Source organism: Pezoporus occidentalis, unplaced genomic scaffold (genome assembly GCF_034315485.1).
Source record: "Pezoporus occidentalis ecotype Australia unplaced genomic scaffold, CSIRO_AGI_Poc_V1 ctg29, whole genome shotgun sequence".
Classification (NCBI taxonomy): domain Eukaryota; kingdom Metazoa; phylum Chordata; class Aves; order Psittaciformes; family Psittacidae; genus Pezoporus; species Pezoporus occidentalis.
Genome location: NW_026914829.1, coordinates 3,544,168 through 3,563,232, shown reverse-complemented (window position 1 = coordinate 3,563,232; position 19,065 = coordinate 3,544,168). Strand labels below are relative to the sequence as shown.

Sequence of the window (19,065 nt, the reverse complement as noted above, 5' to 3'; positions counted from 1 at the left end):
CTTATCTCAACCCATGAGTTTTCTCATTTTCACCCTTCTGTGTTTCCCCCACATCCCACTGAGGAGGGGAGCAAGTGACAGTGTGGTGCTTAGCTGCTTACCAGGGCTAAATCGCAACAGATTGGAACTAAAATGACCTTGAGATATATAAGGAATAATCAGAAATAAGTATGATGAGAGGTCATTAAGAACAAGTATCAAGGAGGTAGAAATAATCACCTGCAGATTGACAATGCAGTCCAAAAGAGCTACTGAATATTTTAGAGGATCCAAACCAACACGTCACCTGTGTCATACGCCGATAAAAGAAGCAGACATACTAAGATGTGTTAACAGGAATGCTATGCATAAGATACATGAATTGTTTGCACTGTGCAGAGCAATGGTGGGGCCTGAGCTTCAACACTGTATCTAGCTTTGGGCACTGCACTTCAGGGAAGATGTGGATCCACTGGAGAGAATCCAGGAGGAACAACAAAATTGTTAGAGGTCTACAACATATAACCCATGAGCAAAGACTGAAAGAACTGTTTGTTTAGTCTAGAGAAGAGAAGACTGAGGGGAGACATGATAATTGTCTTCAGATATTTAAAAGGTTGTTGCAAATAGGAAGAGAAGAAGTTGTTCTCCATGTCCCTTGGCACTAGGACAAGAAATAATAGGCTGAAAATGCAGCAGAAGCAGTTTAGGTTATATTACTAAGCAAAGCTTTCTAACTGCAAGAGAAGATAAACACTGAACTGTGTATGGAGGTGAAGAATTTCTGTCTTTGAATTTTACTGGGATCCTTGGGAGCTTGTCACAGATAGTATTTGTTACCTTTATGGTATGCCAGTGATGTGGGACTCGGTCGCATATGCCACGCTTGTATACTGTTTTGGTGCTACTTTATTGATATTCAGGAGAGGGAAACACCTCCCAGTTATAATTGGTAATTATTTCCAGAATTTTGACATAAATTTGTAATTGCAATTTGCAGTCTTATAACTTCCTGGTAGTGACTTAATTCTCTTGAAATAAGACAAAAACAAGGAGGGACAAGTTCTTGAGTTATTTCTGAAGCAAGGTTTACATTTCTAATCCTAGAAGATCCTTCCTTCATAGCTAAATTGATACAAAAGGATTTTCTTTTTTTTTATTTCAAAAAGCATTAGTTTGTGTTGAAACCAAATGCGAATATATTTAATTCAGAATCTTTTTAAAAATAAACAAAAAATTGTAGTAAAGTGACCACATATTACAATCTTAGCAGAGTGGTTTTGAGTGATGTATATTGGAAATACAGCTGCTTGATTTAGAAGTCATACTTATCCTCAAAAGGGAAAACACATTGTTTTACTCTAATTTGTTTTTTATTAATCATTAATCTATAGTTGATAGTGTTGATATTACATAGTATTTAAAAATAGTTCTACCTCTGGAAAACAAGGAAATTAAACTAAAAATAAGTGAATTTGTTATCTTTTTTCCTGCAAAAACTTGCTATGCCGGAAAAAATGGTTCAAACATCTTCCAGTATAATTTTGAATATCCTCCAAAGAGTAGATTTATTTGCCAAAAAATTTCATACAGAATTCCCACTGGGACACAGTCTTTCAGAGAATAAATTGGTGAAATTAACTTTTCTTATCAGTCTATGGGATTTGAGAGAAGCAAGGTTGTCTGCCAACACACAGTGGAAACAATATCAGCTAAATTGTCTGGGTTCAGGCATTCTTCCCTTTGCCCTCATCTTGGCCAGGAAACACTTACATGAAGGACTGTATAGAGGAGGGGAAGAAACTGTGTTTTGAAGAATTTTCCAGATAATATAGTCTTGGCTGTATGCCATATCTTCTTTTTACTTTCCTTTTTAAGACCAGACAGTGAAAGTTTCTTTTTTTCTGGACCAAATTTTCCACTCTATCTCCCTCCGCTTCTGGCTCTCGGCTCATTGCACCAGTCATCTTCTACCACACAAATGTATACCAAGCTTGCCTGTATGTAATCTCTCTTTCTGTGCATGTGCCGGGGTACTGGTGTAGCCTTATTATGCATTCAAAAAGTACATTTTCACTTCTGGCTGAAGTGTTATACTTCTCTAATTTGACAGAAAGGGAGCTTCTATTTTAGCCAAATGATATTGATAACCTATGAGAAAGCACTGTTTCAATAAATATTCAGAAATAAGGATGCAATATTTATAAATAATGTATATGAATGCTGCAGGTTGATTTTTTGCTGTGAGAATGAAAAACACTGCTAGCAATAAATGATGCATTTCATGCCAAAAAGTGGAATAAGGTTCTGGGTGCTGTTATATGGTAGTATGGGTTGAACCAGTTGGGCTCCTGGATCTGTGTGATGTTCCCTTAACTTAGATAAGATTGCTCAAAGCTGAGGATCTATTTCTTTGTGAAGCAGCTTGCTGAAGTTGTTTCCAGCTCTTAACATGCTGGTTTACACTGGAGGGCACCAATTTATTTATCTAGTACAGCATTTCAATGTAATTTCTAAAGCTTTTAAAGATTACTGTTTCAATTTTAGTATTCTTAATGTATTAAAAAAGTCAGCAAACTGCTAAAATAAGTTACAAGAAATTAAACTAAAATCATTACCTTCTAATTTAAGTAGGAAATATCTCACATATTGTTCCTACAAAAACAGAGCTGCTGTTTGGCTTGTTGCTTCTATTAAACCTGATATTTAGAAAGATGAAAAAGAGAGCATTTCTTCTTTGTCCTGCAGGAGTACTGCACTGTTAACACAAACTTCCTTGATCCCTGTAGGGTCCTGCAGATTCTGCAAATTCCTCGCTGCAGGGTAACTGTACATTCAGAAGTTGGCATGCTGCAATACGCTCCTCTTTATCAGAAGCAGGCTGATAGTCCACTTGTGTGGATGTGTTTGAGCCCTTGATCTTCACATGTACATGGTGTTCCACATATGTGTTTTTCTTTTAAATTTTTACTAAATGACGGACTGTCTGAAAATGCATATAACCATGCAAGTGTAACACTTCCTAACAGCGTTGTAGTTTTGAGTGTGTTCTTCACATGGTCTTTGTACAGAATTACAGTATCTGAAAATATAAACATTATTTGGCCAGTATATTTGTCCATACTGAAATCACATGAATATTCATATCTTAGAGCTTAATATTTTGCCAGCAACATCACCCAACTATATTAAATTAATGAGGCTATTTTATGTGTCTGGTTTTGCTAAATTTGTACATTAGCAAACCATAAAGTCTGATTTTTTTGGGGGGGTTTAGCAATTCCATGGGTTTCTGTCATTTAGTAGTTGCACAGTGGTGAACTAATCCATAAGACTTCAACAGTCAGATCCTTTTCTTTTTAGTGAAAGTGAGCAATTTGTCATCAACTTCAAATGAAACAATACTTGGTCTTTGGAGAGATATAAGCCATAAAGCATATATTCTCTCTTCAAACTTATGCCTGCAATTTTATCTTCTGCTGTCTGCATTTACTAAAATGTGTTTACTATTTTTGCAAGTAATAGTAATGAAGATACTACAACTTTCCATAAGTTCAGTAAATCATTAAAAATAGCCTGTTCATATAGAGGTTGATGAGTTTTCCAATTCTATATTAAATGCTCAAATAGTAATGATAAATCTTTTTATTTTTGTAGATTTATTCATCTCTGATGAATAATAGAAATTAAGAATACATATTTACCATAATGCATACATTAGTTGTATAATGCACAAACAAATTTTCAGACATGTAGAATTATTACAGATGGCTACATTGTATATATTTTTGAAGCAAGGACTTCACATTTTCAATTATAGCCTACAGATATAATTTCTATTAATTGTAATACATCATAACTATATTGTCCATTTAGTTTTCGTGAAGTGTTATTATTCTAATAGCATTTCAGACTGGAGATTTCTTCATGTACTATTTCCTGGAAGTGCACTGAAAACTGTGCTGTATATAGTACATTAGCAGTTTCAATGCTGAAAAAATTCCAAGTACATCCAGAATAATTGTTTTCTACCATTTCCTATTGCATGAATTCAGGTATGCATCCAGATAGAGTACCTTTGTGGGGCTTGATGGCTATCTCCTGAGCCTCGTGAAAAGATCACACCCTTTGAATTGTATGGAGGCTTGTGTTTGTTCCCGCACCCCACCCAGCAGGACCTATTTTTATAAAGATCTAGGCAAAAAATGCAAAGTTTTGGGTTTCTTTATAATATATACTTTTTTGGCTTGTGGGGATTGAAAATCAGTCACAGGAGGGACAACAGCTGGTGAAGTGGGTTTTGTGTTGTTTGCTTTTGGTTGTGGGGTGTTATTTTTAATGAGGAAAGGCTCTATTTATTTATCATACATTCTCCTTAAGGTTTACTTCTGTCAATAATGATTTTTTTTTTCCTTTCAAAACTTAGGTTCAAACAAACATCTAAATTATGAGGAATGCACAAATATAAGAGGCATCTTCCTGCTGTTCATCCAGCTAGTGAAAGAATGAGGTTAACACTTAGGATCTTACAAGAAAGAGTAAATAGATGCTTTCATAACATTTTGTTTTTCTGTCCATCTGCTAATGACTATAATGAGAAAGGAAAATTGGTGCTGTCCATTGTAATATTGTAATGTTGTACAATTACACAATTGTAACCGTAACTACTGACTGACACATGCACAATTTGTGGAAATAGTCACTTTTGGGGTCTGATACTTTTCCCAGGCTTGGTCTCTACTGAGGATTTATTTATTTATTTGTAAAAGCTTATGTGAGATGTGTATGGTTTCAAAGAACTGGGAGCACCCCTGGAGTGCTGCAAAGGCTTTGATGTTACAAAGGCAGCTGAGTCAATTCAGGGGTAAGAGCTAGATTGTGCCCTCTCATCCCATCCTAAAATTCTCTGTGGTCAGCTAGCTGCCTTTTCAGCAGCTGGCCAGTGGTATTTCTTTCAGGTTAGTGGGCCAGAAAGCAAAGTTAACCTTTCAGACTACTCTCTGAGCATAAATGCTGTGATTGTTCACTATTTCTAAGACCTGTGCATGGACCCAGTGTGCTTCAACAAATCCAAGCACAGCCTGTAAGAAAAGCTCTGGTGGTGGTGATCAGATGAAGGAAATGTAAAGTTGACATTTCATGCTGAATCTTTGCTTCGACAACACCACCAAGATGTATTGTGTTCTTACCCTGCCATCCCCTCAAGTTCACTGATAATGCACACAGCTGGAATTTTAAAGGCAGTTAAATAAAATCCTCAGCATTTCATTCTCCTGGGTTCTCTTAATGTATACTAAATGTACAGAATAAAGCATGCTATTTGTGGATACCAGCTGAGGTGAGTGCTGTTGGGTCCTTGAAATTTGGATTTCCTGATTTGATGATCAGCTGTGTGCAAACTTGCTTTTAATAGTAATTTGATCAAACAGTTCTTTCTATAGCAAGATGTACATATTAAAAGACTATATGAAATTTTTTTATTACAGTTGCAGCAAATAAATCCTTTCAGGGGAAATGTTTGAGGAAGTGGGCATACAATTAGCCCTTGTAAATAATATGCCCTAAAATATGTGAAATAGATTGCAACGATTTATATTTGGTGTCTTCTATCTAACACAAGTCTTACTGCATTTTGAAGATAAAGGCTTCTCAATACTATTAATTTTCATCTTTAAAATCTTCAAGTGTAACCTCTGTATTTTTCAGTTAAATCTGATTTATTTTAGAAAAAAACAGCATTAAAGTCTTTTGGTAATTTTCTTTCTTCTATTGGTTGCCCCTGCTGTGTGGCAGTTCCAGAGAGTTCCGTGTCAGATCAGCTAAGATGTGAGGGTAATACGAGCTTGATCTGAAAAGATTGTTATTTTTTATTATAGTGCATTCTTTAATTTGCTAACCTTTCATGTGCTAACTTTGCAAGCACTTTTGTAGTTTCACAGTTGGGCAGGTTTTTAATTCATTAAAATGAATGTCTGCAGTCCTAGTAATACCCAGATCACAACACTGCTCTGTACATCAGTGATTGCAAGGTGTTCTGTGTTCTTGGGCTGGTCCCATTTTAAGACACTGATCGTGGCCTCTAAGCCTCCCAAGACCCATCGGCAAGTGGTACTTTTAGTGAATGCCAAATCTGACACTGTATAATAAAACTGTACAGTGATTTGGTTTTCTGTTTCACATGACATCAAGATGCCTAGCAGACAGATATTCATAGAAAAGCATTCTTCTCAGATGGAAGTGTAAAGTATCAGGTGCCAATTTATGTACAGGAAGGGCCATCAGATATATTCAAAGAGTTGGTTCCTCCAAAATGTGCAATATAACTCTGCTTTGATACTGTGATCAACAATATTATTTAGCAGCTGTTTGACTTCCATTATTATGTGTTGTGTCATTCATAAACCTAAATTCACAGAAGAATAGAAAATAAAGGGTTTATTTTGGATTGTGCTTGAGTCTTTTTGGCCTGCTTCATCCATGGCAGTCACTGTCTTTATAACTTGCAGAATTCAGGAGACCAGCCAAGGAATTAACAATCAGAGAAAGTTGAATTATTTATTGATGGAGATCTCAAAATGCAGATTGGGAATGACTTGTCCAAGAATAGCAGAGGACAGCGGCACAGAACCACTGAGCTATGACGTCTCATGCTATCATGGGCTTCACGCTTTTTAAGTGCTTCATCTAGCTAATCGATCTGAGGTGCTAAGGCAATTCACTCTGACTTTTATGTAGTGATCTGTGAATACGCCATTAAACTGGTTTTATAAACCCTTTTAAATCAGGTGAAGACTTACTTTGGCTGCACATCTGCCAAGCACATATGTTACACAGTATCACAGTATGCTAGAGATTGGAAGGGACCTCAAAAGATCATCTAGTCCAATCCCCCTGCCGGAGCAGGAACACCTAGATAATGTTACACAGGAATGTGTCCAGGCGGGTTTTGAATGTCTCCAGGGAAGGAGACTCCACAACCTCCCTGGGCAGCCTGTTCCAGTGTTCCATCACCCTCACTGAGAAGAAGTTTCTTAAGTTTAAGTGGAACGTCTTGTGTTCCAGTTTGTACCCATTACCCCTTGTCCTATCATGGTTTGCCACTGAGTAGAGCCTGGCTCCATCCTCGTGACACTCCCCCTTTATATATTTATATACACTAATAAGGTCACCCCTCATGTTACTGCATTTAATTCTGAAGTTTAATTCTTATTTATTAAGAATTAAAATTGAAGTTTAATTCTTAATAATTTCACAGCAGGTTTGTGCCAGGACTGGAGGAAGGAATCCACTCAAGTAATCTCTTCCGCTGTTCCAGTTACACCTCCTCACTGACCACAGTTTCACATTCAGACATCTCATATAAACCAGATATACACAGCAACCTTTCCTCTATGTAATGTGCTCATGTTGATCATCTGAATGAAAAATTCAAGCATGCAATAATATGAAACATTTATTTTTGTTCTCGTCTTACCATTAACACCAGTCTCGTTATAAATTTTCCAGACTTTGACAAGAGATACAGACACGTTATATGCAGTAACTTGGCAGCTCAAAGGCAATCTCGTTCCTCTAGGAAATACAAGCTTGCCTTTTTTTAATTTTAGTATGAAAACTTTACATTGCATGCCATGGTGTGTATACATGTTGTATGCAGTGCCTTCATGCACATTACAGCTAAAGGAGATGACTTTAATGGCTGAGCTGCTGTCCTTCACAGTATATACAGAGAAGGAAATTTGTTTCACATGTTTTATTATAATGATCAAGTGTTACAGACTGCACAGCATTCACGGAGGACTTCTTTATTTGGTTTTATGGAGACAAAAAAGTTTACATGAAATGGTTCACTCTGACTTCTGGTATATTTGTGTCATTTCATGCATCTGGGAGAAAAGGCAGTTGGTATCTGTGGAGCACAGGGGGGGAAAAGGGGTCCTAAAGTAGTTTAAACTCTGAATTGGATAAGTTTGTAAAGCTCTCTGATACAAACTGATGAGAACTATATATCACAAAGGCTGTCAGGGTGTGTATTTGTGCTGCAAGACTGTAATGATTTATAATATCCTTTAAAATTTGTGTCTGATGGCTAATGTTACAAATGTAAGAAGGTAAGATTATGGTGAAAAATAATACCGTCAAGTGCTTTAAAAAGTTTTATAGGTAAAACCTATAAAAACCTCTGACCTGTAACAAAATAGTCTAAACTCTGTTTTGAGAATTGTATTGATCAAGTTCAGCAAATTCATTGATTAGTTTACCCAACAGTTTCTGATACACCTGAAAAAGTCATACACTCATACTATAATTCTGGGTTTTCCTGAAGACAAGGAGTAGTTCTACTTTGACTGGAAATGCAACCCATCAGTTAATTAACTTCCTTGTTCCCTCAAATCCAGGTCTGCAGACTTCAGCGTCACCTATCCACAGGAAAATACCAGCAGAATCTCTTTTCAAACCAGCCCGTCATGTTTGTATCTCCTACCAGTCAGCCACCCTGCGAAAAGCTAATTGAACTTATACAGCTGTCAGGAGGGAAAGTATGTAACGCCCTACGTCAGGCAAAGATCTGTATAGGAAAAAAAACAGGGAAGAAGTACCAGGCAATAAAATGTTTATCAGAAAAATGGGTATTAGGTAAGACACTGAATTTCAGTTCTCATAAAATATTATGCAATATGTATTAAAAAATTTACTGCAAATAGTTCACTAAACTGAGGTTATGGAGGAAAGAAAATGGCACAGACTGCTACAGTCAGGTTTTTAGGAAGGTTGTATCCATGGTGAGGACTTTCTCTTAGTACTAAGACTGTTTTATGATGGTCCTGGTACTCACTGTTGTAATTTTACCATGAACTAATTTCATCCAAAGATTTTCAAACTTACTTTTTGAATGATTGTTTTATATAGAGCAAACTAAATCATGGGGAGAACCCCCCAGGATAATTGCTTTTTAAATGGCATGTATTTCAATTTCAGATGCAGTAAGAAAGGTTTTTAACTGGTATCAACTGGCATAGCACTCCTGAAATATGTGAATTGGCACCCTTAAATAATCTGTCCTGAATTATCTACTGTACACCTGAAAGACAATTTTCTACAGTCTCTATTTCACTTGCAAAAGGTTTCTTTTTAAGATCTGCTGTTAAGTTTCTAAGACTTGTTAGTCCATCACTTTACTGCTACAGACACCACAGTTCTAAGTTATCTGTTTGCAGGAAATCAGATATAAAATTGCAGTATCCTCACCCTCACATAAAAGCTTTTGATAATCTATGTAGGATTCACAGCCTCCAGTCCAACACTTTTTCAGACAAGGAAAGGGTATTTTCCAAAAAGGGAGCTTTTGCATGTTAAAAAAAAAATAAAAATAAAAAATTAAATTTTCATCATACACTATGTTAAACTCCCCTAAATAGTGCCTCACTCAGACTCCAGCAATAACAGTACAACATGAATTGACGCTATATGAGACTAGCCAAGCAAGTCCTAATCTCTTGACTGTTAATGCAATCAGATCATAATGACTTAAAACCTGAAAGACAATACCACTAAATAAGAAAGGAAAGGTGAACCATAAGGGGAAAATACTCATCTAAATGCAAATGTTGATACTATGAGAAAGTATAAGATAAAATTGTGAAAATTTGAGAGAGGCATAAGAAGAAGTCATTGCTTATTGTGCCTTTCTCTGGCTTCAAAGATGACTTGAAGAGAAAGTGTGGCCAAAAAGCAAGTGAAACCAGAGATTTGTGCAAGACTAATAGTACGATGTAGTAAATTAAACACAAAAGTTTCACATAGTAGTACCAGTCATAAATTCCAAATGGACAAAGGCAATGATCTAAAGTGGCTTGCAGTTCACATGGCACATTCACTGTTTTACTGGTCTCATGGAGCTGTGCCTCACCCCAGGTCCAGTATCTCATGAGCTATTTGCAGCTGGACATGCCACGCTCAGCCCATCAGTGGGCTGAAGGAATTGCATATCTGGCTGCTAATGAAAAAGACCTCTGAATTCTTTGTGCCCTTTACAAATTTCTCAGTTCTTTTTTGCAGTCTGATGATGCCTTTTTGAATTGTTATGTCCTGTTCATGAGGCACAGTTATGCAAGCTCCAGCTAATGGATATTAAATGATGAATCATCAAAACTCAGAAAAAAGGGATTTCTACATGATTCTTTAAAGGAAGGATACAGACCTCTGAAGTTCAGTCCGTTTCTCAGCAACTGTTTACATGATAGTATGTCACCTGTAAATTGCCATCTTGATAAAATAAATCAAATCAGATCCGAAGTGCTTTCTAATCTTTGACACTTCACCATTGCAACCCGGTTGGTTTGTGGCTATCTGCTTTCTGCTCGTAATACCAGCTGCCAATTAATTCAGCCAAGGCTGACCACAATAAAAAGCATATACGTAGATAAAGCAGCACCTTTTTTAAAGTAAAGTAAATGGTAAGTGCTTTCAGTATTATCATTTGACTGTTCGCATTTATTTTCTGTCTGGGTTTTCAGCTCCACAAACTGTTTTATACCCAAAATTGCTCTAAAGTACACTGTGCTTTATAATCTCTTTCTCTTGTATTTTATCCTAAATAATCCCACTTTTTTATTTCTTTTAGATTCAATCACTCAGCATACAATATGTCCCATGGAAAACTACATTTTTCAGCTGTGAGCTAACTCAAGAGCTTCCATATGGTTGCAGGAAAACAAGCCTAGTTTGGATTCAACAATAAGAAAAATCAGCTGTAAATAAAATTTCTAAGAAAATGCAAATTACATATTTATAAATACAAGGAAATGTTTTCTACATTTTTAATACTTGTGTGTGTCTAAGTGTTCATCTTGTGAAATCTGTAGGTTTTTACAATAAAGTAGTTCACTAATAAAAATTATCTTGACCTCGCTTTTATTTATTTATTGAAGACCCTTGGACCTAAAGTTGAACGAATCATTATTCACTGGGAGGAAGTGGAAAGACGTTTTCTAATCTCTCAGCAAAGTTGATCATGTTACAGTGCAATTAAAAGATGTGTGTTCAGTGTGGGTGAGTGTGTCCAAACTAGATCTGGTGTAGTCAGCAGGAGCTGTGCTACCAGGGTAGGTGTATGGATCCTGTGGGCTCCTCTGGTCCAAATGCCTCCGTAAATTTGCAGATGACACCAAGCTGGGTGGGAGAGTTGATCAGCTGAAGGATAGGAAACCTCTGCAGAGGAAGCTGGACAGGCTGGATCAATGGGCTGTGGCCAACGGTATGAGGTTCAACAAGGAGAAGTTCCAGGTCCTGAATTTGGGCCGCCACAACCCCATGCAGTGCTACAGGCTTGGGAAAGAATGGCTGGAAAGCTGCTTGGTGGAAAGGGACCTGGCGGTGCTGATCGATGGCTGCTGAGCATGAGCAGCAATAGCATGGCCAGCAGGGCCAGGGCAGTGATCATCCCCTGTACTCAGCACTGGTGAGGACGCACCTCAAGTACTGTGTTCCGTTCTGGGCCCCTCTCTACAAGAAAGACATTGAGGTGCTGGAGTAGGTCCAGAGAAGGGCAACAGAGCTGGTGAAGGGTCTGGAGAACAAGTCTGATGAGGAATGGATGAGGCAATGGGAGTCATTTAGTCTGGAGAAGAGAAGGCTCAGGAGGGACCTTATCACTCTCTACAACTGCCTGAAAGGAGACTGTAGTGAGGTGGGGGTTGGTGTCTTCTCCCAAGTAACAAGTGATAGGACAAGAGGTAACGGCCTCAAGCTGTGCCAAGGGAGGTTTACATTGGATTTTAGGAAAAATCTCTTCACTGGGAAGGTGATCAGGCATTGGAACAGGTTTCCCAGGGAAGTGGTGGGATCACCATCCCTGGAAGTGTTAAAAGATGAGGCCCTCAGTGACGTGCTTTAGTGGTGGTCTTGGCAGTCCTGGACTTAATGACCTTAAAGGTCTTTTCCAACCTAGTTGATTCTATGATTCTGTTATTTCAAGTTAATATTATGGGACAATCAAGATACAGTGGTTTATAAATGTTGCCATTCTATTGCATTCTTCTAACTTTCTGGGCTTTTTAAAGGATTTGGATGTACAAGTTCTAACTTTTTTTTTCAAAACAAGTTCAGCAGTATCTGGGTGGAAGGCTGGTCTGGGTAAAAAATGCATTTTTATAGTTGCTTTGTAAAATGTTAAACATACTTCTTAGTGGAAAATCTCCAAGTTATTGGAAAATTAAACTGACTTTATTTTCAGAAATATTGAGCACCTGTAGCTCAAAAGGTTAAGATCCTGTTTTCAAGTATCTTAGTGCTATAAAGCTGGGTTTAGTATATAAACTAGAAAAAGCAATTTATTGAGGTCTTTTCCTTGCTTACTTTTCTGATATGCACATTTTCAACAGAACCTTAGCTAGGGAAAGTATGGTTGATACAAAAAATTGGAAAGCTACAAATTGTACTGTTTATAATCAAAACTATTTACCTATTTACTGCAAAGCACTGGTATCAGGGTATCACTCTTCACAATTGGCCTTATAAGCCCTTTATAAAGAAACTGGTTGCCAAGTACTATAGACTAAAATACAAATACTGAAACAGGTTGTGACATGAACATATGGTTTCCAGTAAATAACAGAATAATTTGTTCGAATTGTATCGCTTAACTTTGAATATTACGACCTCCTAGTTTGTTTTGTAGTAATTTCCTAAGTGTACTACCCATAAAAATCTGTCACTATTAATTTATGTAATATAACATTCCAATTCAGCTTTCTCATAAATCTTCTTAAGATAAATCTCAGCTATTTGGTGTCCATGCCCATGGCAAGTGGGTTGGAACTAGACAATCTTTAAGGTCCCTTCCAACCCAAACCATTCTATGATTCTACGATTTTATTTAAGTTGTAAATTCTTGGATCAACTGTTGTTTTCTATTAGTCACATGTGCAACAGATTTGACAATCAGAAGTCTGATATACTTTTTTCTAAATCAGAATATTTCAGATTAAAAAAAAAACCTGTCAATTTAAACAATTTCATCTTAACTTACATGGTTTGATAGAAATCCCCATCTATTGGCTGTTCTTGCAAAATCTGCAGTACACAGGTAAATATAGCCAGCAGGAAATTATATACCTCATTTTGGTCTCGCATTATGGGCAATAGGAGTGCTGTCCATCTGTACCGACTGTTGCTTCATAGTAGTACATAGCAAACACAGGAGAGGTTAAAATTAAATCCAAGGACAAGCATGTTGCACAGGCAATAAAAAAAGAAACACTATTTCATGTTTATATCCTGGAGTCCTTCACACAGCTTCTGACCTACGTACCCGTGTGTGGGTCTTCAACCACCTCAGCACTGGAAGGAATGTGCATTTCTACCTGAGACCTCACCAGGAAAAGTCGCCAACTCTGATCATCCCCTCAATAAAACTACATTGAAAACTTGTCAAATGACTGATGTGCTGGAAGAAATCCACCAACTGAAAAAACACTTGTACTGATACTGAGGTCCTAAGGACAGTAACAGAAGATACGGCAGAACACCCAGCAACATGAAGTATCAGTGATTCATGGGTAATTTCAAGTTGATCAGGGCTAACAGCTTTGCAATGTAGTGTGTTTAATGGATATTTTGCCTTAGTACAGCACAGCCACGCACTCTTACTTCTACAAAATGGTATCATACTCACCTGGTCAAGAACCTAGGGGTTTTATTGAATCTATTTTTGTGGAGGAAAGGTTGTCCTAACCTTACCTTTATCTTCCTGTATTAATATTATTGCTGTTCATTTGTAAACACGACAGCTTAACTGCCATCTCTCCTCAGGAAGCTCCTGCACCCCCGCTAGAGGATGTCTAACAAATCACATTAGAAAGATTAAGGATCTTTCTAAGTTAGCCTAATTTTATTAGGAATCTGTTTAACCCAAAATATATCGAAAAGCCAAAATAAGTATTATTCCTTCCTGAGATTTATATTAGCTGAGCTAATTTTTTTAAGTATTAACTTCCAGCACAGGTCCTACTTTAACTCATTTTACCTAGTGGTGTAGGTGATACCACTGGGATGCACAGACTGCGAATGTCCCTTCCCTCCTTCCTCTTCCAGAGATAAAAAGAAGTTTTACCACACTGATTAATTTACTGGGGAATCACACTGACAAATGCAGAAATACTGAGGACAAAAACAGGCATAACCTTGAAGATTGTGTTGCTTAATCTGTGTCAGAACAGCAGCAAAACTGGTGTCCTCTTCAAACAGTATATCCTTAAATTCAGATCTAAAGCAATTTCTTTATAGTGACTAATAATATCAGATTGGCTAAAGATGTGTTTGAAAGCAAGACTGCCAGAAACTCGTAAGGTGGATGGATTACGTATCTCCTTTTTCCCCTTTCTCCTTTTGTAATCAACTGCACTGGGGAGATGTGTATCTAGTGAGTAAAAGCCTGTAAATATTCACAGTGATCCTAGTACACGAGCCATCTGGCATTCAACTACTAAACTACAGATTTATTGAGCTGGTTTTATGGATGTTTTCCTGACTCAACTACAGGCAACTTTGTGCAGATTGTTACTTTTTTAATTAAAATAACTAGTACAAACTATTGCATCACTTGATCTTCTGTATAGAGTTCCACTATACTAAACTTGAGTGATCTTAATTGAGCTGTATAGAACATAATTTAGGCATGACTGCATTATGTGGTAAAGTATTATCAGCATATTCAGCACTAGGAACCTACTCATACACTTTCATTTTTTGGTGAAACCTATAATCAGCTTAGGGAGTGTAAGGCAAAGGTGCTTTAAATTAGTATTTCTGAGCAGGATCAGTGGCTATGTGGAGCTGTGTTTCTAACATTTCTAGAGCATAAAATGGAAGTATGTCAGGAACAATGTCTAGAAAGCTGATTAAACTATTTTTTCCCTCAACAGCAACACACAACCCTGGGAAAAAAATGGAATATTTGCTCAGACTGAAAACTGAAAAGCATGAAAATGTCTGTCTGTGCCAAGAGTCTTCTTTAATGATAGACCTAATAATCAAATGGCTGTAATCCTATTGTATTAAACGGAGTTTTATTTCTGATCTCCTTTTATTGCTGTATTTCGGAATGGGCTCTTTGCATGATATGACCAAATAGTGAGCTCTCAAAGAGCATCACATTTACTAACTACAGCATCATGCAGCAGCTGACATTAAGGTGGTTTAAAATTGCCAGTAGTAAATAATAGCTGCTGCTGAGGTTACCAGCACAGGTGTCTGCTAAGAGCTTTTGCTGCGAACTGGCAAAGGTGAGGTTTTCTTCAGCTGATACCGATGTGAAACAACCCTCTTCGCACTCAGGAGAAGCTCAAACTCCTGCATAGGGCTGAGATGTTGATAGGTAGAAGCCAGGTGTAATGTAGCACTGCAAGTTTCTTTGAACTGCTGGAGTCTGCATGCTTCAGAGGCTGATTTGTGGCATAGTACTTCAAGATTTTTTTTTCTCTCTGCCAAAACTGCTGTCCAAACCCAGAATTACAGTTTTTGTCTTGACTGCTGTTATCTTTCCCTCAGTCAACACTTGGAATATCAGTTCCTCTCCTCCACTAAACTCTTATTCGTACAGTTCTTTGACATCTTCCCTGTTTTAACCACTACTTGTTTCGTTCCTCCAGTTCATCAAACAAAACCTTTCTCTTCTGAGCTCTCATCACTGTAGTCCGACCCTCCCTATCAGACCTGACATGTACCTACTTCTGATTCTCACTTTTGTTTCATTAAAGGATATCAGCATTAAGTATTAAATCTTGGGAGGAAAGAGTGAGATGGGATGGTTAATAACCCTTTTCATGCTTGTTTTTTCAGGCTTCCCTTTTACAGTTTACTGTAGAAATCCATTGTGCAGTCTTTCAGCCTATTTCCTACTTCAAAGCTCTCCACTTCTTTACCACTGTACTGCACTGCAGCTGCCTGGTTAGGGGTAGGCTGGTAGTAAGTTATACTCTGAGCTCCTGATGGGCAAAGAACTATATATTTGCTGTTGTATTTAGATGATGTTACTCTGTCCCATCCATTCCAGCCCTCTGGTTCATCTGGCTCCTCCACATGTTCCCAAAGGAAGCTCTCCAACACAGTGACCTGTTTGTGGGTGGACAAGTGCCTGGAACAATCAGACTCTACCTTGCCATAGAAATGGAAGAAGAGTCATAACAGAAGAAATTCCAGTTGTATTAAGGTAAGACACAGGATATGTACTTCGCGCGGCCCCGTGCCTATTTCAACAAACAGTAAATAGACAGTAAATATTGTAACATGTTACCCTGGAAAGACTCTGTAGAATCAAACTGTATGCAACGCACATGATATGCTTGGGCCTTAAATTATTTCTCAGGCTTTCTTTCAACTCAGGTAGGGCTGTTTTTTTCTTTAGACCATTTCTAGTTGTTGACTTGCCTACAAGTGCAGGCAAAGGTAAAGGAAAAGCACTTTCCAGATTTACTGCTCTGGAGTGAAACATTCCAGCTTAGTCACTCACAAACCAGAAGTTCAGTCAGGGGAAGTTTTGCTAAGTAGTTCCTGGGATCTGGAGATAAGCCTAAAGCCAAGATCGGAAGATAGCATGACTTTAAATATTCTGTGCAACATGTGTGGGTTAAACTAAATCAACATCCAAAATTCTGCATTATACTATTTAAATGTTAAGTTGAGCAAACTTGGGGGGGTTGATTTTAACAGCTGTGGAGAGGGTAAAGTTTTTAGCTCAAGAAATGAACAAATATGGACCTGTTCTGATGTGCCTGATGTGTCAATTCATATGAAAATCAAGGCACTCAGAAAAATACTACAAGCCTGTAGATACTTGACCTCCGTGAAGAGCCTAACTGGTCCCTGTGCCATATCTGATGTGCACTTAAGGAAATCTGGTGCTCCTTCTCCCCCCAGCTGAGTATTTCTGAATAAGTTGAAATTCACACCCACTTGAAATGCTGACTTGGGAATACACTTTTTTGGACACATGCTTCATCATTTTTCAGCTGTACACAGAGATAAGCATTTTAGAAGTTTGGAGCAGAGCATTTCCTCCTAGAGAAGAGAATTTATATTTTCCCTGACATTGCCCAGGCAACACAGGCTTGAATAAAAAATTGACGCTAAAAGCAGAGTTCTCTAGTCTGGGAATCAACACTGTTCTTTTATTCCCAGCTACATCCAGTATCCTACTTGAGAAGAATGTCCTTCGTAAGTGCAGGGATGTTGAGCATATTTTGATGACCCGTATAAAAGCTATTAGAGGGCATGAAGATGCAAATAAAAGAATATAGACTCACTTTCCCCTGACTTTATCCAGCCTTTTCCTGTACTTTCTTTTCTTCTCTCCCTGCCTCAACCCCGTTACTAGTAGTGGTATTTCATGTCTATTATATTTTTAAAAGTGTTGTATGACCCCCAGTCTCTAAACAGTACTCTCCTAAACAGTATCACAGCCACTTAGCCACAAAATCAGATCTCCTCTTCTGCCTTCCCATTTGAAATCTTTTGTATATGTAGAACAGCAGTGATGAGCCACACACAAACTATGAAGCTATAGAAATCTCATGGGAGATATGAGTTTGGAGCTGCCCAAACTAACAGGGCTTTGTAGTCAAGTCTTCAGTTCTCTAGATGCCTTTATGAGGGTTACTCATACCATCTAGTTTGATATATAACCTGCAATATTTAAGTTCATTTAAGTTAGAAGTCTAGGTAAGCATGAAGACAGCAGAAGCAAGAAGACTCCTAATAAAGGTTGTTTGAACACCCACCTAAAGTTTTCCAGGAGATCATTAATGAAGAGAGGTGTGTATCTCTGAAAGCTTCCTCTCATGCCCAAGTTAGAGAGCTAAAGGTACAAGTAACCCAAAAGGTGTCTGCACATTGAATTCAAGAAAGGTTCTTTACTTCCTGCTAGGCTAGCAGCATTTTCCTTTGCATTTCCAAGCATGCAAGTGTGCAGTTCTGATGTCCCTGTATCTAAACATATACAGTACATGTTGAAAAGGCTTAGAGAGCGGCAGCAAAGTCAAACCTACAGAGTGGTCTCTGGGATTCTCCTGCCTGGAAAAGAGGTGGCTGAGAGGGTGATGTTGCTCTTCACACAAAATATAATCAAGCTATGGAACTTAGTGGATATTAGAAGTTTATATGGATTTAGAAAAAACTGATCAGATTCAAATCAAAATTATCTGGCTCAAGAAGTTCCTGAGCTAGGAATTGTTGGAGGCTGGACAACTGCTGAATGACATGATGACTCCTTCAATCTTGATGGGACAAATTCCAGGTGCTTTCTGGCCTTTTTGCTGCCAAACAGCAGTTAAACAAGATATTATGCATCTTGCAAAACTAGTTGGAAGCAATGGATACGATGATCTACCATGGTCTGCAATACTGCAAAGAGACAACATCCTTCCTGATGAACCATTACATCTGGTCAGGGCAGCAGATAAGATGCATCAGTGGCTAGGGCACAGTTCAAGGAAGTTAATGACAGCTAAGTGTGCGATGCCTAAATTGTGACTGTCACTCTGATATGGTGTGGACTGAATCTTATGAATACCATACTATCTAATCATCATCTTTCCAACCCTGGAGGGGAAAGTCAGCATCCAAACAATCCTGGCAATCTACGTCTGTGGTCCCATCATTACTGCACCAAGAAAGTGGTGCCTTCCTTTTTTCTAGAATCCTTCCTACACTGCTGAAAAAACATGCTTTCTCATATCAACAGCACAAACCTGACATCCTTCAGGAGCCAGAGACTAGGAACTAGTTTCCTGTGGTAAATAACCACAAGAAACGACTAGCAAAGCAGTCAGCTCTGCCTATTTTAACTCTCCTGGCACACACGCCATGAGCTGTTCCTTGTGGCATGCAGTGAGTAGGAAAGCTTGCTCACTTACAGGACTCCCACTACCGTTGCCAACCATCTCTGTGTCTGTAGTTAGAAAGGGATCTGTGCTGCTGCTGCAGCTAACTACAGCTGTCCCAGTGAAACCTGCAAATTACATACTGCTCTCACCATGATGAGATGCAGACAGCAGACTGGCTTAGCAGTGATGTGCCATGGCACCTTCT

At 38.1% G+C, this 19,065-nt stretch overlaps 1 protein-coding gene across 5 annotated transcripts in view; it reads left to right on the top strand.

Moving 5' to 3' along the window:
* MCPH1 (microcephalin 1) overlaps positions 1-10,896 on the top strand; it is a 128,730-nt gene extending 117,834 nt beyond the window's left edge. For all 5 annotated transcript variants that reach the window (XM_062626254.1, XM_062626253.1, XM_062626255.1 and 2 more), the window contains 2 exons: positions 8,379-8,616; positions 10,604-10,896. In XM_062626254.1, the coding sequence (XP_062482238.1) occupies positions 8,379-8,616; positions 10,604-10,659 (294 nt within the window). In that variant the 3' untranslated portion in view covers positions 10,660-10,896. The remainder of the gene's footprint in view (positions 1-8,378; positions 8,617-10,603) is intronic.
* Positions 10,897-19,065: the final 8,169 nt, after the last annotated feature.